General features: G+C 41.8%; 2 protein-coding genes across 4 annotated transcripts in view; both read left to right on the top strand.

Moving 5' to 3' along the window:
* Nucleotides 1-26,485, top strand: part of LOC118207890 (plexin A3) — a 591,709-nt gene that overhangs the window by 368,800 nt on the left and 196,424 nt on the right. The window lies entirely within an intron of this gene.
* ptpn18 (protein tyrosine phosphatase non-receptor type 18) lies at nucleotides 229-26,485 on the top strand. Of its 3 annotated transcripts, none has more exons than XM_035382072.1 (17): nucleotides 229-607; nucleotides 9,095-9,203; nucleotides 9,449-9,525; nucleotides 10,616-10,711; nucleotides 10,870-10,908; nucleotides 11,542-11,610; nucleotides 12,995-13,057; nucleotides 13,567-13,709; nucleotides 15,218-15,284; nucleotides 16,514-16,591; nucleotides 17,353-17,442; nucleotides 19,486-19,577; nucleotides 22,376-22,716; nucleotides 23,325-23,348; nucleotides 24,430-24,462; nucleotides 25,029-25,118; nucleotides 25,487-26,485. In XM_035382072.1, the coding sequence occupies exons 1-17, from the start codon at nucleotides 527-529 to the stop codon at nucleotides 25,558-25,560; spliced, it is 1,566 nt and encodes a 521-aa protein (XP_035237963.1). In that variant the 5' UTR covers nucleotides 229-526; the 3' UTR covers nucleotides 25,561-26,485. The 3 variants fall into 3 exon arrangements, with proteins under 3 accessions (XP_035237963.1, XP_035237962.1, XP_035237965.1); XM_035382071.1 differs by having other exon boundaries at nucleotides 232-607; nucleotides 23,325-23,356; nucleotides 24,432-24,462; XM_035382074.1 differs by lacking the exons at nucleotides 229-607; nucleotides 9,095-9,203; nucleotides 9,449-9,525 and adding an exon at nucleotides 9,566-9,720 and having other exon boundaries at nucleotides 23,325-23,356; nucleotides 24,432-24,462.

Here is a 26,485-nt window from a genome sequence, read left to right as displayed (position 1 = left end):
CCACAGCGTTAGGCCTTTTGTATGTCGTGTGTTACCGTATTAGGCTACATATTTACATGTACATATTTACTTTCACACAATGCACTATTGCATATACAATACCAAACTTTCAAAATAGTCTTTGGCACAACGTTTCACCGTCAGTCCTTCCCAGAACTGCACATACATAACTTCATTTAGCCCTTGACGACCAAGAGTCGTTGCTCCCACAAACCACAATTCATCGCTAGTGTGTATCGCAGCGCTGCTATCGACTGTATTTTAAGCAGGGCAGCATGAGATTAGGTCATTTCGTTTTAGTAACAGAAGAAACTTCCTTGTCCGGCCCGCACATATAGGCTAGGGGGGAAATGTAACAATATGCATTCACATCGGCTGTCCGAAGGATAACCGTTTTCGCACTGCTAAACATGTACACGTGAAGACACAGACCGCACTATCGTATTGGCCTATCTCATTACAATAAAATAGTAAGAGTAGCCTGTGAAGTTGCAATTGCTGTTGGCTAAGTATATAATTGGTACAAATGGAGAGACAACTGGTAACGTTCGTGGACCGGGTCAAATCTGGCGGTGGTATCTCAGACGAAGTATCATCTGAATACAATGTAAGTGGGGTTTTTAGTATTTGTCGACATTCTGTCTGTTGTGTAGCCTATATTTATATTTGTAGGCAATTCGTGTTATACAACGTGATTAAGTGAAAGTATATTCGTTTTGCAGGTTAGTTACACTGATAGTGGTGGTTTAGCAGTAGGACAGGTGTACAAGCACTTAAAAAAACTATTTTGTCTCGTAAGGGTTATCGATCATGTATGATGGGTCACTTTCGCGGATGTTCATTGTTGATGAAAAAATGCTTTGTATTGCTTTGCTTCATCTAAATCATTTTTAGACTTATGGATGTAAACTTATAGCAGTGTGATAAAACACTCAATATTTTTCAAATGGTAGCCATAGATTCCCATTACAATGGTTATTATTAATATTTTGTTCCCTTTGGAACCATATGTGACATATTCATGTGACAGCCTCTCATTTCCATGTGTAATGTATGAAAATGACGAAAAATGTATAATTTATTATTATAAATATACTCGGTAATATTTTTTGAGCGCGTCAGTGGCTCACTCATTCTTAAGTTCCTCAGGTGAACCTATCCAAATTTGACTTGAACGTGAACGGTCGTTTCCTAACATATGCTCAGCTGTATATTAACCATAAATATCCAGACTCCAGAAATCAATATTCATAATGTTTATCCGTTTAGCTCATTAGACATGACTTTATCTCTGCTTAACATTCACAATTATCTGGAATTTTTTATTAGTCAAGCACCAGAATGCATTTTACTATTGAAATGCTGTCACATGGCACTTCGTGTAACGCTGTTGATTGCTTTTTAAACATTCAAATGTAAACTGGACTTCAAATCGCAAGTATATTTTCCTTCTTCCGTATAGCCTACTGCGCTTTTTAAAAGGGTATTACTTTAGTTTTACTGTAGCCTATGTTACCGGAACCATCCCTTTAATTATTACAATCACATGTTGATTTCTTTTTGGAGCGCTGGCAGCTTTCATATTTTACATAGTTACACCTGGGCCGACTGTGCACGTGCGTTTTTTTTTCCCTCATCTAAAGGTGCGGTTTTCTTTTTCTTTTGACAACCTGGGTGCAACAAATTGCAGGTGTCGTACAGAAATACCCCAAAAGCCTCGAGTATGTAAGTGCACATGCCTCTTGTGTATGGAGGATTTTTGGACTCATGAAGTCTTGTTGTGACAGCCTCCTGAGCCGAATGTTTGCATTTGCAGAAGTTCACACTTGTCAGCATTCTGGTTATTGCTGTGCTTCTGAAAGTCCTTTGAGTAGTCACTGTAGGGTGCAGTCATATTTCTCTTCCTCATTTAAGCTCCAAAGTCAAGAATTAGTTACTTATTAAAGGTCATGTTTTAAAACTTTGCAGGCAGTAGTAAAGAGCTTATACATGTATGCACATTTTTGTAGATTTTTGTTGATTTTTGTGGAATTTGTGCTTTTGGAAGTGCATTCATTTTAACTCCCATGTCTTCTTCAAACATGCAATAACAATTTCACTGTTAATGCACTGTAATACGTAAATGTCAGTCTTACCAAATGACTTGAATAGTCTAAACTTAGAAAAGGAATAAGCTGTTATAATGCAACTAAAATGAGTAAAAACAAGTTTAAGTTAATCGACTAATGAATACTTGAACAGATGAAGGTGCACTGCTCAAAAGGTTCAACATAATGAGTTTCCTGAAAAACCTGAAGTAAACCTAACTCTTGAGTTTTACAGAGTACAGAATTCTCCATATAGGGTTACATTATACTTTATACAGATCATGAGGGTTAAGATCATACTGCCACAAAACTGTCACCCACAGTGTAGAATAAAGTGTTTGTCTTTCACACTGGCATTTTCCAACCTCATTATGTTTTGTCTGATTGACTCAAAGGAAGGCATAGATGCCTTCACAGAAAAGTGCAGTTCAGAGGTTTATTCTGGATCATTGCAAAGTCGCAGTAATCCTTTTCTCTGCGGGAGTGTGTCTGTGGCTTTCAAGCGAGCTTTCTGGTTATCTGACTTCCTCATTCGGAAAGGTACTGCATGCCTGATTAAATAAAGCAGCTATTGTGACCTCCGCTGGAATTCTGAACGCACATATTCAACCTTCAACCTTTCCTGGTGACAGGGTTTTACCAGGACTGTTTCCTGGAAACAGCATTCGTATGAGGCGTACAGTATGCACGTAGTTTCATGGAATACATTTACAAAAGGTGTTATTGTCGTATCATTTAAAAAAATTAACCATAGGTGCATAAAAACAAAATGCCTGGTATTTCATGAACAGCAAAGAAAAGAAAAAACTGGTTTAATCCAATAGTATTAAGTGCATTACAAATTACAATTTGAGTGAAAATGACAATACATTAGTAACAATGAATGTCACGAGGTAGAGCACCCGGCATTTCATGATGAAGTGTTTTTCTGTGCTTCATGCTTCAATACAACTATAAAGCAAAGATCAAATATTATGAAAATCTGGCAATCTGTTAGACACAAGTCATGCGTCTTTGGAGTCGATCATGATTATTAATTAATTAGGAGTTGCAGATAAGGCCAGTGTGTTGAGATACATAAAGTGAAACAAGGGTTTCATGTGTCATAGGTTACTGAAAGTATCTGAGCACAGAGCACTTCCTGGTGTGAAGGATCTGGTGAGGGGAACATTGGTGTGGGGGGAGGTCTACTCTTTAGATCCCTCTAGGCAAGCAGTGAGGCCGTGTTTCATCGGGAACAAATGCTGAGAGATGGGAGAAAGGACACGAACACGCTTAAGAAAATAAGAACACGGTTTGAGGGGTCATTTTCCGAATGGGTTGGCACAGTGTCGTGCAGGCAGGGGTATATCCCGACAAATTTGATACCTGTTACCGCTGACGCCTGTTGTCTACGCCAGGGGCTTGCAACCCTGGTCCTGGAGAGCCACGGACTCTGCTGATTTTCATTGTTACTCTGCACTTAATTAATCGGTTAGAGCAGTTGACAACGGGTAACTCGCTTAACTTGGTTACTTGGGTCTGAATTGGGGGCTGATTTCATGGTGAAAACAAAAACCCAGCCGCAGAGCTTGTGGCTCTCCAGGACCAGGCCTGCAGACCCTTAGTTCTAAGCAAAAGAACATGGACCTGGGTCAGATTCATCAAAATGCAATTTGCATGTCCCGAGGTAGCCTGTGTCAGATTATGTCTCTATCAGATCCGAATATAAATGGTCCAACAGGCATCATCTGTCACCAACATTCTGCTGACAAGTAGCATCCCATAATGAACATGGTAGAAGTAGAAGATATCCTGTTCTAGGTCTAAACATGTGGAACTGGATATGCAGCACATTAAAAAATTAATAAAATTGTGTGTAAACTCAATACCATGTATATAGGAAATTAAAAAATCCAATTTGTCAAGGGTGTCAGGTATTCAGGAGTTCACACAAGGCCTAAATTGTTCTCAGGGACACCTGAGATTTAACACGAGAGAAAAAGGACTACATGTATGCCCACATGTCATGTACACTTAGATGTTTACAAATCTTTATTAGTGTTCTATTTTATTACTAAATTCTTTGGTGTGCTTCAGTATTCTTCATGCAGATACGTTCTGACTATATCAACATAATATAAGTAGCAAGAGGTCATCCTGGTGTAAAGTTTCAGGAACTTTAGACGATCCAGCATTTTTGCACAGTCCTTCTACGTCCTCTGCAAGCTACAGCTTCCAGTGTTCCATGCATCTATTACACAGCATTTACACTGGGATTTGATCTTAATGATAGTTTATTCTGCAGCACCTGCCTGGTGTTTCAAACAAACTGTCTGCCAGCAACTAGTAGGAACAAGCTTAATTATTGCCATGGAAAAGTTCAGACAAAACACACGGTGGAAAATCATTCGCACTGTCACAGGAACAGGTTCCAAAAGGCTCCTCTGTGTCTTCATCAAGGAACCTTATCTAGTTCAAGGGTTCTTTGTCAGACAATATCATTCAATCCAGAAGCGTTCATACCTTTAACACCTACCGTAGGGAGTTACATTAAGAGCTAAAAAGGGTTTAATTCACGTAGCGGTTTCCTACACTGCGAGAGTGTAGGCATGCTCTTTGTAGAACACAAAGGCGGATTTACACTGTAAACTGTTCAGTGTTAAATCAGCTCTTACAGAGTACATGTGGTCCCTATTGGACTCATGTTAGAGAGTTACAATACTGGCCAAAAGTAAAGTGAAACCTTAGGGAGAGAAGAATTCTGATAATATATGCACATTTATTGAATAACATACGGAAGTATACTTTTTTTTTTCAATTTCTACTTACAATAACACAAAAATTTTTCACTGTCCCGCTGTCTCACCAGATCGCTTTCACTGGTGCGATATACATTATAGCTCCACACGAACTTAAAAATAATCTTAGACAGGACTTTCCTCAAAGTAGCCTCCTTTGGCTGTAATTACAATTCCACAAAATATTGGAAGTCTGTACTCTGTTAGAGTTGAATTAACACTGTACGTTTAACTGCGTAAATGTGTTTCTTATGATACTATTCTTTTGAGCCATTTAATATATTCAGGTTATAATTTGTCTAAAAGAAATCTTTTTTTAAATATAACTAGAAATATTTAATGCAAAGCACACAAAGCCAGATCTAGCACATTTGATTATGTTATAAAAAGTTCTCTTCTGTCTGCATTTTCAGCAAACCAATCACAATTGTTTTGTGCCTTGTACTCATTTTTAAAAGACAAGCAACTGGTCCTGTCCCAGCTGTGGGCAACGTGCGGACGATCTTCTGTCTGCTGTAGTTTGAAATATACTACATAATGGAATTCATTGGAGCTTCACTAAAAATTTGATCACAACACTGCATACAGTATGTCACACCCTCAAGCCGACGCCGAGAAAGCTGACAGAACTGAGAGAGAAACGGGTAGTGCAAGCGCTTTGAGAGTTTGAGAAGGCCGTGCTGTGCTTTTTTTCAGATGCATGTTCTTGCAGAAACGTGGTCTCTCAATGCTTCTGCTTGCAGCGCGCTGTCCACGTTGAGCTGACACGCGGCTGGTTTCCATGACGTGGCAGGCCATGCGTGCGGGTGACCATAATTAACAGAGAGGTTTAGCAACGTGTCGGTCAGTATGGTGCTTGTGGTGAGCTCTCTGCTCTCTGAATAGCTACATCACCAGTGGCCTCCAGCCCTGGTCCTGGAGAGCTGGAGAGGGTCTGCTGTGTTCAGCAATGTGTTGGTCAGTATGGTGCTTGTGGTGAGCTCTCTGCTCTCTGAAAAGCTACATAATCAGTGGTCTCCAACCCTGGTCCTGGAGAGCTGGAGAGGGTCTGCTGTGTTCAGCAATGTGTTGGTCAGTATGGTGCTTGTGGTGAGCTCTCTGCTCTCTGAAAAGCTACATAATCAGTGGTCTCCAACCCTGGTCCTGGAGAGCTGGAGAGGGTCTGCTGTGTTCAGCAATGTGTCGGTCAGTATGGTGCTTGTGGTGAGCTCTCTGCTCTCTGAAAAGCTACATAATCAGTGGCCTCCAACCCTGGTCCTGGAGAGCTGGAGAGGGTCTGCTGTGTTCAGCAATGTGTCGGTCAGTATGGTGCTTGTGGTGAGCTCTCTGCTGTCTGAAAAGCTACATAATCAGTGGTCTCCAACCCTGGTCCTGGAGAGCTGGAGAGGGTCTGCTGTGTTCAGCAATGTGTTGGTCAGTATGGTGCTGGTGGTGAGCTCTCTGCTCTCTGAAAAGCTACATAATCAGTGGTCTCCAACCCTGGTCCTGGAGAGGGTCTGCTGGTTTTTCATGGTGACTCTGCACTTCATGAATCAATTAGAGCAGTTGATTACACAGTTAACTCAACTCACCTGGTGTCTCTTGGGACTCAATTGGGTGCTGATTTTAAGGTGAAAACAAAAAGCCAGCAGACCCTGTATCTCCAGCTCTCCAGGACCAAGGTTGGAGACCACTGAGCAACATGAATACACACGACGCAACGGGCAGCTGAAAAAAAAAGAAAATAAATTTGTGTCTTTATTTATCAGTCCGAGGACTCAAATGAACAGTGAGAAGATGTGCAGTGCAACTGGGCGGCAGTGTGGTATAATGGGTAAGGAACTAGACTTGTAACCCAAAGGTTGCAGGTTCATTTCCTGGGTAGGACACTGCCGTCGTACCCTTGAGCGAGGTACTTAACCTGCATTGCTTCAGTGTATATATATCTAGCTGTATAAATGGATGCAATGTAAATGCTATGTAAAAAGTTGTGTAAGTTGCTCTGGGGAAGAGCGTCTGCTAAATGCCTGTAATGTAATGTAACTACAAGGTAAAAATCTGTCTTTTGTGGGGGCTTCAGAGCAGTGTTCCTTTAAAAAAAAACATTTTAAATAAAAAAAAAACAGGTCTGACAAGTGATCTTTTTACCAAAGCCGTACACAGAAATAAACACATTAAGTTGCTCAACCTAATTATGCAATAAGCGAACTAATACAACAGAATTTCACAGATTTTGACGGTCCCCTAAGCTAGCGTTAAATTAAAAATATGTTGTAGTATAAAAGTGCTTATGTACAAATATTGTTCTCAAATAGGATAAGTACTTATTGCAATTAGTCTTTGTAAGAAGAAAGGGGAAATTATACATAATTATACAAAGTGTATATTGGACAGTGAGAATTACAAGGTAGAAGTAATTCCAAGACTCAATTTGCATTCATGGCGACATAGTACAGGTAAAACAAAAGCGTACAGTGTAGTGCATAGACTTCCTCTAGGGGCGACCTAGCTCAGGAGGTAAGACCGATTTTCTGGCAGTCGGAGGGTTGCCGGTTCAAACCCCGCCCTGGGCGTGTCGAAGTGTCCTTGAGCAAGACACCTAACCCCTAACTGCTCTGGTGAATGAGAGGCATCAATTGTAAAGTGCTTTGGATAAAAGCACTATATAAATGCAGTCCATTTACCATTCTAAAACCTGGTGGAAAATTAACTACAAGTATAGTTTATATTTAACTTGGTGTTTGTACAATGAGGCATGTCTTTAAAAGCACTTCCTGATTCTGTTTGATTGATATCATATGGTGGAGTGATATTTAATGTAGAAAATGTATTTGAGCATACAACTCATTCAGTTAATTTTAAAATATGTAATGTTCTTATGAACGGGATAGCCCTATGAGGCCTCACGCTGTAAATTATTTCAGAGGTCTTTAGACTGCAGCACCCCACAGTAGGCATAGACACTTCGTCTGACTTCCTCCAGGGAAATGCAGTTGGGCTACGTGATGTGCAATATTGTGACTTCCCCAGGATGTGAATGCACTGAAATAATGTTAAATGATTGAATTGTTCATTGGTAAGTTACAATCAATTCAATGAGGATTTGCTCTGGTGTGAAAGTAAAGCTTTTACATCCATCCATTATCTGTGCCTGCTTTTTCCTGGTCAGGGTCATGGGAGGGTGCTGGAGCCTATCCCAGCATGCATTGGGAGAGAAGCAGGAATACACCCTGGTGACAGGTTACAAATCTTTTGCAGGGCACAAATCTTTTAGCCATAGCAATATTATGTTTGTGCTAGCAAAGAACAATAAACAACTATTTGTGTAAAATGGATGCTTTAGTATGGTTTATACACAGACTGAATTTCTTCTGCCATTGTCAACAGAAACATGGCCCCTTTTCACCAGAACTGCCAGCAATAAATAAAAAAGCAATTTTTTATTTACTGTGTTGGTTATGTTGCCGGTGGGATGTAGGTCTATGGCATGTGTCTACAGCTCCCTAGTGGACAGTCATCAGAATGCAGGCACAGTTTCTATGTCTTGAGAGCCTTCAGACATTTCTCTCTTTCTGAGGCCTAGTTTCATTTGCTCAGGCATTTAAATAATATGCTAATAGTTTTTTAATGGATTATAGCTACAAAGAAAAGCTAAAAAATAGATCAATCACATAATTCATTTAAATGTCATATGATGACATGAAAAACAGGCAGAGAAACAGGTCTGTAAACATTTTTTGTCCGTTTGATGCAACATATTTTGCAAAAATTGTGAAATCCGTTAATTCATGAAGTGTCACCATCGTGGATGTAGCAAGTTTGTTAGGAAATCTCTGTACGTTTACTCAGCACAAGAGAGTAGGAACCACAAAGGGCTTGTTTTATGACATTGGTAAGAAAAAATTAATAAATATAGAGTATTTTGTGGACTGACTTTCAAAATCGGACCGGTTGGGCAAAAAAAAAGCAAAAAACAACAATTGCGAAGATGATCAAAAAGATAAAACAATATCATTAATCTCTTAATTGCCATATTTGCTTTTATTTTTATGCAAACAGGCCTACAAACTGAAACATTATTTGAAATATTTCAGCTCAAAACACTCCAGCAGAAACAAAAGCAACTGTTTTTGTTTTTTTTATATTTGTGCATCGTATGCAGATTAATGTCACTCATTTTCAGAATTGTCACACTGTAAAGGCAGTCAGCTGACAGTAGGTACCGCATCAATGTGCTTCCCTCTACAGAGTATTCGAGCTCAGACTGCTGACAGGAAGCAGAGGAGCAGCTTCACGACGGATGCCGGGGGCTTGAAGGAGAACATCAAGAAGAACCGTTACAAGGACATCTTGCCCTGTGAGTGGAATAGCACTGCAGCAATCGAGGCAATAATGGACAATAATCGAGGGTCTGTACTTTGGAAGAGGTGGCTTGACTGATGTTTGTTCAGATCGCGGTGACGGTAAATGGAGGATGGGGGATGGTTTTGGCTCCACCCCTTTTCTGAAGCTGTTCAGCTTCGGCGGTGATTTTTTTTTTTGCCCTGATGCGTGCCGTCACCGTGACGATGGGACCGTCGTTTTCTTTCTCCTTTTGTCCAGATGACCAGACGCGTGTTCGACTGGAGCCACTGGAAAACAAGTTTGAATCGGACTACATCAATGCCAGCTTCATCCAGGTAATGCTTCAGAGCACTATCAATGCCAGCTTCATCCAGGTAATGCTTCAGGGCACTATCAATGCCAGCCTCATCCGGGTAATGCTTCAGGACACTATCAATGCCAGCTTCATCCAGGTAATGCTTCAGAGCACTATCGATGCCAGCTTCATCCAGGTAATGCTTCAGGACACTATCAATGCCAGCTTCATCCAGGTAATGCTTCAGAGCACTATCAATGCCAGCTTCATCCAGAGCACCCCAGACCCACACCTCCTCAGTACCATCAATTGCATCTCCATCCAGTGCAGGGTGTTTCCAACCTTTTCTGATTCAGTGACCCCCTCCCAGACTCAACAGTATCCAGGAGACCCCCTAATAAAATTTTTTTAAATGCTTTATCTTTTAAAATAATTTACCAAATCTATATGTAGTCATTGGATATCAAGTCTGGTCAGGGAGCTCCTACAGTACCTTCAATGACCTCCAGGGGTCCTCACAACCTGTGTTGAAATCCCGGGATCAAGTGCAATGGTTCTGAATCTGTGTTCTGTGAGGACCCCACTGCTGTTCTGTGGCTTACGTTTCCTTCACAACTTAATGAAAAGTTACATTACATTACATTACAGGCATTTAGCAGACGCTCTTATCCAGAGCGACATACACAATTTCACATAGCATTTTACATTGTATCCATTTATACAGCTGGATATATACTGAAGCAATGCAGGTTAAGTACCTTGCTCAAGAGTACAACGGAAGTGTCCTACCCGGGAATCGAACCTGCGACCTTTCGGTTACAAGCCCAGTTCCTTACCCACTGTGCTACACTCCGCCAGTGCATTGTTAATACAAAGTTAGCCGTTTTACTGCTGTGTTAGACACAAGGCTTCGCTGAAACAAACAGGTACACCCATCCCATTCATGCTTGCGCTTGTTATGCAATTGAAAAATGTGCATTTTCTTTTGTATTAAGGTAAATATTAGGTGTGTCTGCCAAGATCTTAATAATAGTTTCATTTGTCAATGGCAAAAAAAAAAAAAGATGAGAACCTATTGGGTCTATTGGGTTCAGCCTAGAACAAGAAATGTTTTATTCTTTTTTACCCAGGGTGCAACACGAAATAAAAGATACATTGCCACCCAGGGACCCCTGAGTCACACTCTAGGGGATTTCTGGAGAATGCTTTGGCAGTATAACGTAAAGGTAAGTCAGTCACCCCTTTTAGAAGTCTGTTTTGGCAGTTTGATAATATATCTGATCATGGCAACACAGCACAGGAAGTGACTGAGGCAAGAAAACAGTTTATATCAACCTATTTTTTGTCTGATGCTTTACTTCCTCTTTCCTCTCTTCTTTTCTAGGTCATAGTGATGGCCTGTAGAGAAATAGAAATGGGAAAGGTATTGTCTTTTTTTTAAGTGGTGACTGTCTTACTGTTGTTCAGCTTTTTCATATTCTTCAGTTAAAACTCATTGAGGTTCTAATGCAGGGATTCCTGTGCTCTCAGGTCTCCTTGAAATGATCAGCCTGTGGCTGATGATGTTATGGCTATAAATGCTATAATAATGCATACGAAATACAAATGCCTTATGTGAAATACTGTGCTGTATATGGCACATTAGTAATTTTAGTTCAAAATAATACACCTGTATGGACAAAAATTTGGTTCAAATAGATTTTAATTTAAGAACACATTGAATTTAACTGATTTGATTTTTTCTACTGTGAAATAAAAAAATTTATATTTGAATTTAGTCAATTTAGTCAATAGTCAATCTTATTTTTTTGAGATGTGAATTCACGACTTTTAATTAATGCATTTAATTCACAGTAAAAAAAAGACTCAAATGATTAATTTCAGTTACAACAAATTTGTTAAATTCAACATTTACCCTTATTAACAGCCCTTATTTTCCTCCATACGCTTGGTCTTTCCTCTCCCCACATGCAGAAGTACAGTTTTAGATTTTTCTCTTTGAAATGTTCAGGCTGCGACAACGTTTTTTTCTTTTCTTTTCTGTTCTTTTTCGCAGAGAAAGTGTGAGCGCTACTGGGCTGCCCACTCGGAGACGTCCACCTTCGGCCCTTTCGTCGTTACAAACGTAAGAAGAACGACTTCGCGCGATTCCTCATCCGTGACGCTGTACGCGTAACCAGCGTCAGGCCGGGTCTGTAGGATGTCTTGGCGTGGTTCGTTTTTTTTTTTTCCCTGTAACTTTCCACGTTGCTCTGCACATTCGGCGAGGAAAAGCACGGCGTGTCGATGCCACTGGTGATGGCGTAGTCACTTGCTGGAAGTGGAGGTTGCTATGGTTTCAGTGGTTAAATTCTTAGGCAGAGTTTCCTTAGTGTCAAAAGCCTCACCTTTTCAATTCAAAGGGGGTGTGCAGTATGAACCAAATAGAGGTAGGTTAGATTATTACCATATAGGCTACCCTCGCTTTTATAAGGAACATCAGCTGTAATGCAACTTTTGTACTGGATATCAACTCAAAAAATAGCTAAATAATTAAAAGCTGTGGTCTGGGAGTCTTGAAAATATGGGCAGAAATATAGTTAATATACAAGCAGTGTGCAGTATTTTTTTTTTTTTGCTTGCTTCCTTTTGCTTTTGTTGGATTCCTGGTAGGTAATGTAAACACAAAAAAATATGCACCATTCATGGCTTGTGATCTACAGTGCAAACTTTGGAGGCAGGGAACGGACAAAAGTGTGAGATGTTAGTGTGTTAGTAAGACTTTCATATTTAACAAGTGGGCCAGTTTTAATAACAGTCATTCTTTTTCTACTGCAGCCTTTGTTTGTGTATTTAATGTTACATCATTTAGTTCTTACCATAAAGATCCAGTTACATTCATTCATTTTGATCAGAAATTGGTACATAGGGTCAGAGCTGCCACATTAAATGGAATAAAGCACAAATGAATCGTCTGGCGAAAGTTGGCCCTCTTGGGATGCTTGTAAATCAAACAAAACCGACGAAAGCACGTACACAATAATTATCATATAATGTTTGTTTTTTTCTGGCCAAGGTAGCTCACGCTGCTGTGCTTTGAATACTTAACGAGTGATATAAATGTTTGATTATAAAATGTTACTGATTTTGCCGTGAATCACAATTTTTTAATGTCATACAATCTTATTCATTGTCAGCACACAGCTGTTTACGTCTTCACATGCATAATTTCAATCTGCTACAAATTCTGTTTCAGAAATATGAATCTTTAACAGTGCACTGTTTTACTTGTTATGACTTGTTAAATTGTGTGCTGTAATGCACTGGGCCTTATTTTACCAATGACTTCATTTGGCTAGTAGCTGGCAGGTATCTGTGTGAACCCAGCTGTATAGTGTTTGTTTCCATTGTATGATATTCATTGGTTGGCATGGTAGATCAAAATTTGACCTTTCATATTTTGTAAAAAGATCCAATGAATCAGAAATTCAAGAAAATTGATTAATGTGGGTTCACTTTAATTTTTGCAGCTGGAAGAAGTTTGCCCAAATGAAGAAGTGGTCGTACGGATTCTGCAGGTGAAATACCAGGATGTAAGTGTCATAATTGTTTTGGCTATGTAAATATGACATACATTGTATGAAACTGTTCACCTACAACTGGATGCACTCATGAGCTGCTAAAGTTATAAAATGCATGGGTATGCTATCTTTTTCAGTCTTCCATAGTCTGAATATACATTTTAAATTAGCCAATCAATTTTAAAATTTGTGTGAAATCTATGATGTTTAAATGTTGACATTGAGTAGTTCTAAGTTCTAAGACATCCCAGACATTTTAAAAATGCTGACTTTTGTTGTATGTTTAACTGGTATGAAATAAAGAATTAAAATGTGGCTATATTTTGTGTGTGTGTCTGTGTGTGTGTGTGCATGCATGTGTGCATACGTGTGTCCGCGTGCATGCATGTGTGTGCGCTTGTGTGCGTGCATTTGTGTGTGCATGCATGTGTGTTTGCATGTGTGTGTGCATGCATGTGTGTGCATGTGCATGCGTGCATGCATGTGTGCGTGTGCGCGCATGCATGCGTGCGTGAAAATAGGAAAGCCGGACTCTCTCCCAGTTTCAGTACACTGCTTGGCCGGACCACGACATTCCTTACACGTCGGACGGAATTCTGGGAATGATGGACATGCTCCGGAAAGTGCAGGGAACGGACGCCGCCCCGATTCTCGTTCACTGCAGGTGCGCCCTTCACCGTGTCCCACAGAACACACACACGAGCCCGCGGAAACGGTTTTACCCGAGCTCCCTGGAGCTTCGGTGGATCGGGCAGATTAGCCATATGTACATTACTATGCATTAGCGCGTGTTATTCTGTCCTGTTAGCACCAGCCTGCGTGTAATTAGCCGAGGCCCTAGACTGCAAAATGCATGTAAAATGAAGTGACACACATGAAATATTCAGCACCTGATGCACTCCGCTGCTTCCAGACTTCAGTCTGGCTCAGCTGCTCCGTTGTCTCTGCATACTGAGAAGGGACGTGCGAGGGCTGCTTCAGTCAGTCGTGCTGGAGGAGACTGGGGCTGTGTGCTGAAATGGTGGAGACTGGGGCTGTGTGCTGAAATGGTGGAGACTGGGCTGTGTGCTGAAATGGCTGAAATGGTGGGGCCTGGGCTGTGTGCTGAAATGGTGGAGACTGGGGCTGTGTGCTGAAATGGCTGAAATGGTGGGGACTGGGCTGTGTGCTGAAATGGCTGAAACGGTGGGGACTGGGCTATGTGCTGAAATGGTGGGGACTGGGCTGTGTGCTGAAATGGTGGGGACTGGGCTGTGTGCTGAAATGGCTGAAACGGTGGGGACTGGGCTATGTGCTGAAATGGTGGGGACTGGGCTGTGTGCTGAAATGGTGGAGACTGGGGCCATGTGCTGAAATGGTGGAGACTGGGCTGTGTGCTGAAATGGTGGAGACTGGGGCTGTGTGCTGAAATGGGGGAGACTGGGTTGTGTGCTGAAATGGCTGAAATGGTGGGGACTGGGCTGTGTGCTGAAATGGTGGAGACTGGGGCTGTGTGCTGAAATGGGGGGGACTGGGGCTGTGTGCTGAAATGGGGGAGACTGGGCTGTGTGCTGAGATGGCTGAAATGGTGGGGACTGGGCTATGTGCTGAAATGGTGGGAACTGGGCTGTGTGCTGAAATGGGGGAGACTGGGCTGTGTGCTGAAATGGTGGAGACTGGGCTGTGTGCTGAAATGGTGGGGACTGGGGCTGTGTGCTGAAATGGGGGAGACTGGGCTGTGTGCTGAAATGGCTGAAATGGTAGAGACTGGGCTGTGTGCTGAAATGGTGGGGACTGGGCTGTGTGCTGAAATGGTGGGGACTGGGGCTGTGTGCTGAAATGGGGGAGACTAGGCTGTGTGCTGAAATGGTGGGGACTGGGGCTGTGTGCTGAAATGGCTGAAATGGTGGAGACTGGGCTGTGTGCTGAAATGGAGACTGGGCTGTGTGCTGAAATGGGGGAGACTGGGCTGTGTGCTGAAATGGCTGAAATGGGGGAGACTGGGCTGTGTGCTGAAATGGAGGGGACTGGGCTGTGTGCTGAAATGGTGGAGACTGGGCTGTATGCTGAAATGGTGGGGACTGGGGCTGTGTGCTGAAATGGAGGGGACTGGGCTGTGTGCTGAAATGGTGTGGACTGGGCTGCGTGACGCTACTGAAATGGCAGTAAAATGATCCCATCTCTCTGTTTCAGTGCTGGCTGTGGAAGGACTGGGGTGATATGCACAGTAGACTATGTGCATGATCTTCTACTGACTCAGGTACTGCACTTATATGAAATACAGGCCATCTGTAGTTTAAAAAATAACTTTCGATAGAGAAGTTGATCAGTTAATATATGCACATTTATTGAATAATGAACAGAAATACAAACTTTTTTTTTCAATTTCTACGTACAATAAAACAAAAAGATGACTTTTACTTGAAAATAATACAGTTTCACTGTAGTCAAGGGAAGTGGTTTCTCTCTAGCTGTATTGCGTTCTTCCTGAAATTGTGGTGCAGTTTAAAATAGTTTCTCTCGCTAGACCACACAAGATATTTATCTTCTGCCTCTTGATCTTCCTGGTCTTCTGTTAACATTACTGCCAATCAACTGTACCCTTCTGAGTGTGTACTGAACACTGCACCCGGAGATATTAAACTTCTTTGCTATTTCTCACAAGGAATATGGTAAATGGACTGCATTTATAGAGCGCTTTTATCCAAAGTGCTTTACAATTGATGCCTCTCATTCGCCAGAGCAGTTAGGGGTTAGGTGTCTTGCTCAAGGACACTTCGACAAGCCCAGGGCGGGGTTTGAACCGGCAACCCTCCTACTGCCAGACAATCGGTCTTACCTCCTGAGCTATGTCGCCCCTGTAGCTCAGGAATAACCTTGCCACAAATATCTTTACTTGGCCCTGCACATCTAACCTTCTTCTTTGCCATATTTCTTGCATCTTTAGTGCCTATTTTACTTATACAACAGGTCAGTGGTATTAGGCTACCTGTGGCTTTAAAAAACTTAAGGCATATAGGATTTTACTCAATTTAACTACCCCTCCACCTCCCTCCCACCCCCATTTGCAAAATCATTGGATAAACTTTAAATTTGTTTAGTTGTAATTAAAGCCAAAGGAGGCAATTTTTGTCGAAGATTATTTTTTAAGAAAAGATGTCTTTTGTGTTATTGTAAGTATTGTAGTATTTGAAAAGAAGAAAAAAAAAAATATATATATATATTTGTTATTTAATAAATGCGCATATTTTAACTGAATTGTTCACTACCTAAGGTTTTGACCCAAGGTTTTCACAAATGACACCCACCAACTCTACAATGTGTACGGAAATAAAAAAATTTAAAAAGTCAGAAGTCCCTTCTGCTTTAAGATCGCAAATATGTGCTTAGAATGATTAGAATGTTCTTGACGACCGAACGTTTGAAATTTTGAAAAAAAAACCTTCCAAGACTCTTCCAAGGGTTTAATCAAATCTTCCATGCCGCCAGAGAATCACCGAGGATTTCAGCATCATGGAGATCGTGACGGTCATGCGGACGCAGAGGCCGTCGGCGGTTCAGACCAAGGTACGGCAACGTTGCGTAACGCGCTATCCCGCGACTGCCATTTTGAAATGGAAAAGTTATAACAGCGAACAACAGCCGCTTTGTTTCAAGCCAAAAAATACTAAGGTGCATCGTTACGCTCGAGGGGGTCTTGTATTTATTTACCTGCGCTGTCATTTTCACTCGGTAGGCTGCCAATCTAAGACTTTCTCCGCACATTTTTTCTGCTCCTTGACGCTCAGCTAGCCTCCCGTACGCCGTGCACAAGGGATGCACTGGCAGTGCCCGGGATTTGACCCCCTAACGGGCGTATGATGATATTTGAATATGAAAATATGATGATATTTGAACATGAATATGAAGATATTTGAATATTGACATTGAGAACGCTTTGGTCCGTGTTGTTGTGCAGTCCTCTCAGGCTGTGTTCTTGTTTGTTTAATGGCTGGGTCACTCGTGAGGGGGAAAAAAAAAAAAAACAGATTGTTTCATATTCATGGTGGTGATGAAAACTGCTACTGCTACTGAGTGATAATGATGAATAAGATGATGGTCATGATGATGCAGAAGATCGGGATGATAATGCTGATGAAGATGATGATGATAGAGAAGATGAGGATGATAATGATGGTGCTGGTGATGTAGATGAGGATGATAATGATGACGAAGATGATGATGGTGCTGGTGATGAAGATGAGGATGACAATTGCGATGTAGCTGATGATGATGACAACGATATGACGATGACATTGACATTCACGATGTCGCGCCCTTCTTTTCAGGAGCAGTATGGGTTTGTGTACCACACTGTGGCTCAGATGTTCCAGAAGCATCTACTGGCCCTGTGCAACAACAACAAGAGCCTGGCTGAAGTAAGGTGGAACGTAGTTTACATGACTTAATTGCTGCTTTACTGGCTCAGTTAACGTTCAAGCATTGTTTGTTTACATTGGTTGCTATGGATGCTCATTTGTTGCTACGTAACAGATTTAGAGTGAAGAGAACAGGCACACGCCGAGGTGATGGTGCTCATGCAATGCCGACAGTGTTTTAGATACACTTAATTATGTTTGCTCAAAGATGAACGAGCTGAGCTTTTCCTTGCCGCCTGAGTTTCAGTGTGCGAAAATATTGGTTTAGTGTCACTAAATATAGACTCAGTAGGAATTCTTGACCTCGACATGGCACCCGAGTAAAAACAAATGTTTATGTCCAGATTAAATAAAGTTTTACGTATAGATTCTTGTGATTACGGCTCGATGACAGCAGCCAACACACCTATATCTCCCTTAAGTGAAGCGTACATTGACTCAACTGGCATCGGTTTTCAAACTCCCCTTAGCGCCTTAGTTACATTACATTACATTACAGGCATTTAGCAGACGCTCTTATCCAGAGCGACTTACACAACTTTTACATAGCATTTTTACATTGTATCCATTTATACAGCTGGATATGTACTGAAGCAATGCAGGTTAAGTACCTTGCTCAAGGGTACAACGGCAGTGTCCTTACCCGGGAATCGAACCTGCGACCTTTCGGTTACAAGCCCAGTTCCTTACCCACTGTGCTACACCCCGTCCCACGAGAGAGACCATATCGGTTTACGCCAAAGTGCCGGTCACATCCCAGGGCGATACAGGTTGGGAGATTGCAAGCTGCTACCGTTACAAGCAACACAATGAGGGTAATCAGGATGTTTGATTTAATAGCAACATATCAGTTCACTAATCTCCTAGTTTCATGTTAACCCCCCTAACCCTAACCCTTGCCATAGCTGATCTGCTTTTACCGTACGGTACATGTACAGTGAGTCATACCATTCTCAGTTCTTGTTACCGTAGCTTAACGACAATATATAAACTTGTCAAAGCAATACCGTTCCTAGTTTCGCGTACTTTTAAACATTGCAGTTCTTGAAGTGCTTCTATATGCAAGCAATTTAGTGATGAACCTTCACCAAAATGAGACAATTGGACAAATGGATCACTCCGGTTGAAATGTTGAAATGAAATGATCTTAGTCACAGAAATGTTATTAGGAAAGAGCCCGTGGTGCAATAGTGTGAACTCAGGATTGCCTCATCTTTGAACATACAGCGAAGAATTTCACTTTCGCAGTGTGGCGAAGTTCCGTATTTTCAAAAAAGAAAAAACATTTGTGGGTGAGAAGGCCTGATAATTAGTCTTTCAGGCATGTAGGAATAATTTATAAAGTACAATGCATCCATTAAATACGATAGCACCGGGTGTGACTTAATATGACAAAAAAATAAAAAATGTGTCTAAATTTCTATCTTATATCACAGCCAGTAAGCTGCTTTGTTGTCATTCAGTAGCACATTAGTGTTGCACATGTGTTGTGTAACTGAAATCAATTGGTGAAGGTAAGCAAAAAAAAATACATGTGTTGTAAGAACAGGTTCAATTGCAGTGGTAGTTTTAAGCAGTAGTTCAGTGAAATTGTAGTAGATTGCCATCATTGCCGCAATATAGTTAATACTTCTAGCTATCGACGGCAGGGAGAAGTGGCATTGTAAGCTGGGTATTAATGGCAGTGTTATATTTGCCTTTCAGCCCCCAGGCTTTCATTTCAGTTTTGGAGTGAAACTTCTCATTTTGATGACGACCGCATGCTGTCTGTCTGTTGGCTTGTTCCGCCTGAAACATTAATCTTTGACTTGACTTCCTGTTTGAAGCAGCGAGGGCAGAGAAGCATCAAATAATAAATTAAAAAAAAGAAGAAGACAAAAAGGAAAGAGGAGAGAGGAAACATGCAGCCCGCCTGCTTCCTTTATGCAAAGCGCGCAGAGAGCTCGCTCGCTGTTCCGCGGCAGGTGAAATGAAATGCGGCCTCCCGCGGACGAAGCCGCCCCCGTAGCGTGACCGTCTCCTCTCTTCGCTGTGCCCGCTCAGAACCTCCGGCCTCTCTACGACAATGTGGAGTCCGTGAGCAGACAGCAGCCCCAGACACAGCCGCACAGAGCCAGCAGCGTCCAGCCGAGAAGGTAGGGGCAGACGTCGAGCCGCGACTGACAAGAACGTTGATTCTGGCGACAGCGTAGCTCCTTGTCAGTCTTTGTTGCGCTGTTGTCAGCTCTTAACAAGGGCACTCGTCGTTTTGTTTGCTGTCGTACACCGACTTTATGCTCTTTGAATAGGAAAATGCTCTAGATGACACATTTGTCGAGTGAATATAATATAATGTTTCCTGGGTATTCGGTGTAGTCGTGACACTGAAGAACATTCGCAGTGTTCTTACGTTGTGATTTCTGCTCTCCGTCGGTGCAGAGGGAGGTGATTTGTTAGCCATCCATTAGTTCCTTGTTTCTTGCATGCAGGCCACCATTTCTTCAACTGAATTGTAAATTAGGCAGCAAGTGGATGTGCACTCAAATCAGTCACAGATATCCATCAAAAATATACCATTTAAAATAAATATATAAATAAACACAATTTAAAGCAGGACAGAGTTAAGAGGGCTGTGATTACACAAATAAGTTATTTTCTTTTTTTATATATCATCACTCCATGACTGTTCTTACATATAACCTTTAAATCTTAGTGACTGGATTATTTTAATGGCAAACATTAAAAAGGCCCATTAACAGTTAAAACTGATCATCTTGTTCTCTTTCTCTTCAGAATAGTTCTCTTTCTAGGGTTTTTAAATGTTTTTCAAGTTTAGTGTATGTTTTCATTTGTCCATACAGTATTAGGTCGAAGCTTAACAGATTATTTTAATGACCAACATTAAAATGGTCAGTTAACAGATAAGATTAGTGAACTTGTAAAAGGAATAGTTCACTTTACATGTAATTTTTTTTTTTTTCAATTTTAGTTTTTAATTTTAATTTTAATTTTCATTTGCCCAGACAGTCCATGTGTGTGATGTATTCACAATATTTCTAGAAGTTTCTGATGACCTGCCAGCTGTTCAGTGGCTGGTGTGAGGGCATTCAAGGGTCACTGGCAGACCCGGGTCAAATACGTATTTGTTTTGGATTCAAATACTTTTCTGTGCTCTGCTGATCTTGCCTGGTGTAATTGAGCCAGGGGCTTGAACTTTTTGAGAGTATTTCATTGGTTCCAATACACCGAATTAATACACTTCACGTAACTCAACAGCAGCTTCTACACATTACATTACACGCATTTAGCAGACACTCTTATCCAGAGCGACTTACACAACTTTTTACACACCATTTACGTTGCATCCATTTATACAGCTGGATATAGACTGAAGCAATGCAGATTGAGTAGCTTGCTCAAGGGTACAACGGCAGCGTCCTACCCAGGACACAAACCTGTGACCTTTAGGTTACAAGACCAGTTCCTTCCACATTATACAACACTGCCGCCCTACACGACACAACACTATGCTTCTAGTGGTTGCACCTGTGTATATGACCCAATTATTAGAAAAAAAAAAATTTATTTTATTTTATTCATCTAATTTTTTTGGCAGTATTTCCTATGGGAAAGAAGTACTCACATAAATACATAAAATCCGATATTCATATTGTGAATAAATCATGTAAAATGAATCTGTTCATAATATGTACATCCTCTGGAAACATATTATTAAGCTTTCATGTAAGTGGTGCCTATGAATGCTTTACAAAGATAAAAATTCATGTAGAGCATTAATAAATGTTAGTGAAATTCAGACTGAAACTGAAAGAATGGTGTGATTCATCCCTCCTTCCTTTCAGAAATTTGAATGTAATCATTCAAAGAACGTCTTTTATGTAAAGTTTCTCTTCATGTAAATCCCTCCAAAGGTCTGCAGCATCGATACTGATAAGGTTGTGAAACGTTACCATTGAAACAGACTTTGGGCCTAGGGAACAGCTAATAAAGATTCTATTTTACTCATTTAAAAAAAAGTCATCAGGAAATACGTTTATGCACCTGCAAAAAAAAATAAATAAATAAAATTTTAAAAATGAGATAAAATATAACGGATCATAGTAATCATAACCCTAATTGTCCTTCGCTCCCCAATTTTTCATCTGAGTTGCTTCATTAAGCACAAAATTAACTTAGCAACGTCTGCAGCTGTCACCAAGTCAGAGTTTTACCTTGATTGCCACATCCGACAATGCTGACTTTATGATCGATGAATAACATTGATTGTGAATAATGCGGAGAGCGCAATGTCTAACGAGCTACGGCTCAGAATCCCGGCTTCCTAATAGCTAACCATTGCCACCTGCCAATTATAAATACAAGATTATGAATATGAATGTATGCCGCAGTTTTATTTTTTTTAAATGCCCTAGCACCTTTTTTGTAAAAGTACTCAAATATCAGTGCAGATAAATGCCCTCCTACCCTTAACCCCCAATAAGCACTTATTAAAAGAAAACTGCCACCTGTTTTTTTCTTTCGTGACAGCTACCCATATGCCGTACATTACAACATATATTTATTAAAAATGAACCAAATTTTTTGGGACAGTGACACAATTTTTTTGTTGTCTTGGCTCTGTACTCCAGCACACCGGATTTAAAACAAACAAAATGAATGTGAAGTTAAAGTGAAGACTCTTTTATTTGTCATATTACTTTCGGTAATATATTCACCTTCTTTAAAATACAGTTCAATGCAAAAGTATTGGGACAGTCAAATTAATTTTTTTATTTTTTATTTATTTTTTGCTTCGGCTCCGTACGCTAGCACATTTGTTTTATTTTTAATAAAACGGTGAATGTTTCTGTATTACAGGTATCCGGGTGGTTACCCGCAGAATAACTGTGGCAGTACGGTAACGCTGATGCTTGTACTGTGTGTGCCTCTGCAGTAGACCCAGCCTGGTGCCCCAAAGGCCCCATTCCGGGCAGCCCAAGATGAACGACACGTACGCCGTCGTCAACAAGTCCAAACAGCGGCCGGTGGCGGCCTCCACTCCTTCCCTTCCCACTCGCTCCCCCCCGCCCGCCGTCCATCACTATGACAACGCGGGGCTGGGGGCGCCCCTCTACAGCAAGGTCAAACCGAAGAGCCATCGCGGCAGCGGCGGCAGTGGCGGCGGCCCCCCGACCCAATCCGTCTCGCCCACCTACGACCGAGCCCTACCGCAGTACCCCAGGGGGGCGGAGGCCTCGCCTGCGGCTGACCACGGGGACTACGAGCCCCTCCCAGGTGACCCCCGCGCGCGCCTCTCGCACCTTCGCCCGCGCGTCCTGTCTGGGGTTTCCGCCGGCTCGCTCGACACACGTACACACACACACGACAGGCCCCATGACGACACCCTCAGTCGCCGCTGTTTCTGTCCCTTTTCCTGTCCCCGCGTTTCCTGTCCAATGGCATTGCGCAATTGGGTAGAATTTACAGCAGGCCCGGCCTTCTGACGCCTACCGCAGGAAGTGTCGCGGGGGGAGAACTATATATGACCCTCTGACTCACGAGGATGTTCGTCCGTCCATCTTACATAAAAGGGTACGATGAGGCAATGTCATCGTAGATTGTCACATGGCCCCGTGGCCCAGGTACACTGTGTACTTAGCTTGTTGCAAAACGGCAAAAAAAAAAAAAAATTACACTTGTCACTGAATAACGTTTGTGGGTCTAAATTCTGGATGCAGATGTTTTTGAACGAATGTGAACTGTGTACATTTTCATTGTTAAGCGAGTCCATTCTGAAAGATTTTTTCCAATGCTGGTTCACGGTTATGCTTTGTTGAACGCAGATTAATTTTCCTGAATGATTTAACCCCCTAGCATTGATTTTGTTTTTCTTTGTCCCACAGGGATTTTCAGCTCGTCCAGCAGAAATTCTAAGGTGATTAGTCCTTCTTTGTATGGCTCGTCTGTCTTAGTAAACTCCAGCTAAAAAAAAAACGGCAGTTTGGCAGTTGTGAGTTTCAAATTCCAAGATGTTCTAACTTATTTAATAAAATTTTTGGTCTTATCGCAGTCTGTGTTTTTGCATCCGAAAAGGGCTGGCGTGGATGCCGGTTTTTTGTCGTTGCCTGATTCCACTTATCGAGGTCTTTACTGAAGAACAGGATTGGTTAATGACTTGAATCAGGTGTCGCGGTGCCTAGCTAAAACAAAAACCTGCCCCCGCACGCTTTCCCTTTTTGGACAAAATCGGACACCCCCCTGGCCTATCTTTACGAAGCCGTCGGAGTAGAACAACGAGGAAGTATATTTATGGCGTTTGCAGTAGTATAGTTCCCCGAAGTATCAGCAGACAGTAGAAGTGTGAGAAGTCAGAGAGGCTCGTGTTTTTATGGCTGTCGCTGTGCCATGAAAGCTAAGATAAAACGTCTGTGTGGAAAGATTCTTCTCACACCTTGCGGGGTGTAGAAAATGTGAGGTTTCGGTTGCGCGGTGTGATTTTTTACTGGTGCATGCTGGCGTTTGTCACCCAGCTAAAGGAAACGATACGCGTCTTGGTTAGCGAAGAAAGGGGAACTTGCCGAAAACATCTGCAATGTTTTTTTTATTGGTCTATATAAATGTGCGAAAAGGATTTTGAAAAAGAACGAAAAAGATTATATAGATGTGAGCACTGAATAGAGAATATAAATGTGATACTCTTTTTGTTGTTGTTTTTGAATATTTAGATTTGAATTGGTTATGGACTTTCAAATGCTCGTTTTTGTTCTTGTTCTTTTCAAGAGCTTGAAACATATTTTTGCTCCTTTAGATTGTGTAGCACAGTTACAGAGAAAATTGATATGTGCATGAACCTGAAGAATACAGCTGTTGTCTCTTGACTTCCTGATTCTGCTTCCTCATACAGAAACATTAGATATATATGTAATCGTGAATGTGGTACAAGTTTGTATGGAAACATTTTGAAATAGTTCTAGTTGCCTGATTCATATTTAGTATTCTTCATTTTGCAGGTTTCTGACACTCCTAAAATCAGAAAACAATGTAAGTAGACTTCAAATCTTGCGTAATTCATTTGGAGGCCGTTACACAGCCTGTATTCTAAACCTTAAAACATAACAACAGTCATGTCGGCATTCCTTCGTCAATTTTGAACATCGGGATTCTCATTTAGGGAGTGTGTGTGTGGAAAAGATTCATACATTCAGAATATGCATAATCGCAATCTTAATAATCCATCGATGTGATCGGAAGCTGAGGTACGGTATTGTCTTCGGTTTGAATGGGCACTCTTGCCATGCCTTGTATTCACCTGTGATGTGCTCGCTTCCTTACAGAGAAATGTTCCTTGTTCCCACAGTTTCACAGAAAGGCTCCATTTTCCCAGTGGGTTTAAGGGAACTTCGGTGTTCTTCTAGCTTTACGAAACACTGTAATGTGTCTGTAGTGCAGGATCTGTTTGCCCATGGCCTTACAGGATGCATATGCCCATCGAGCTAGCTTTACATAAATGCTACCTTATACCATGGCTTTGCAAAAGTTAGGGTTTACGTGGGCTGCCTGTCCTGTCTGACCTGTTTTTTTTCCCCTCTCTCTCTCTCTCTGTATAGCTGAGGATTTAAACTCAACAGACGATGACTACGAATACGTTTCGAACCCCATCAAAGGCACAGCTGGCTACTCCTCTCCTGGCGGCATGGGTGAGTGTCTGTCTACGGTGGTCGCGCGCTCACTGTAGCGACATACCTATGACGGTCCTTACCTGTTCAGTCACGAACAAGCACGGAACCGTCCAGACCCACGGCGCAACTCACTTCCACAGACACTTTTTAGGTGGCACCACCTGCGCATGCGTCCCACTAAACGTGAGTGAGTGAGTGAGTGAGTGACCACAATTTGCCACGCATAGCCCACAGCGGCAGTCCTGTGCGCCGTGGGAAAAAGAGAGAACGTTTTGAAGCGTCAGTAAGCAGGTGAAAGCAGGCTTTAGTGAATGCTGAGCTGAGGGCGGTGCTCTTACTGTAGCGCGCTCCTTATTCTAGCCGTGTGTTCTCCCCACCTCCCGCAGGGTTCAACTGCCGAATCAAGAAGCCGAAAGGACCGCGAGACCCGCCGGCGGAATGGAGCCGGGCTGAGCGTTAGCGCGTGCGCTAATAGCGGGCCACCCATCCAGTCCAATCCGCCCAAGCGATTAAACCGTTCGCGGAATGTCAAGGAAACCGAATTATTTCTCGACTCAAGAGAAGGAACGACGAGACACGCTATGCGGGTAAAACAAAAAAAGTGACGGTTACGGCTCAGATTGCGTGAAATGTGTCATTCCACCGGATGCCTTGTTCGTGTCAGGACGCACCTGGACGTGTGCGTCTGGTGGGATATTTATTTTATGTACAGCGTAAGAATAATTTATTCAGGATTTTCTTAGCAACGAATTTAAAAAAATGCAATGGCAGTGGCGTGACGTTATTAAGCAAATAAACCACCGCTATGCTTACAGGACATAGCCCACACGTGGTGTTTTAGGTAAAATTCTAATGCATTGTGTGCCAGATCTGCCGTTAGAGAATAAATGGAAAATCAGTAGAAAAGAGAAGGCAGGGAGAGTAGATAGTTTTATCAATGATAGTTATTTCTGAGAAGTTTCTCCAGTGCAGCTTTTTACATTTAATTGTGCTGTCTTTGGTATGCAAAGTTTGGTTCAGTAACTTCTAATTATAGGATGTGCAAAGCACTTTGTCCTCCAGTGACGCTTGACCATCGTACCAGAGCATTAGAGGGCAGTTCAGACTACCATAATGGAACGAATCTGCAAACACACTGAACTTGTAGGACCCCATCTAATCCACAAGGGGGCACTGTGGAAGTTTGAAATCTGGGACAGGAAGCAAAAAAAAAAAAACAACTATTCAAAATATGTAAATTTGTTGCTTTTCTGTTTAATTTTGTAAATGATCATGGCTATTAGGATGCATATTGTCAGAGTGCAAAGGCTATGGCCAGGTGAATGTAAAGTTTTTCTTTATACATGAACTGACAATAAACGATCTGCTAAAGCTGAGACATGTGA

Source organism: Anguilla anguilla, chromosome 11, assembly GCF_013347855.1.
Source record: "Anguilla anguilla isolate fAngAng1 chromosome 11, fAngAng1.pri, whole genome shotgun sequence".
Taxonomy (NCBI): Eukaryota; Metazoa; Chordata; class Actinopteri; order Anguilliformes; family Anguillidae; genus Anguilla; species Anguilla anguilla.
Note: the sequence above shows the minus strand (reverse complement) of the source record. Positions and strands in the feature narration are given on the sequence as shown.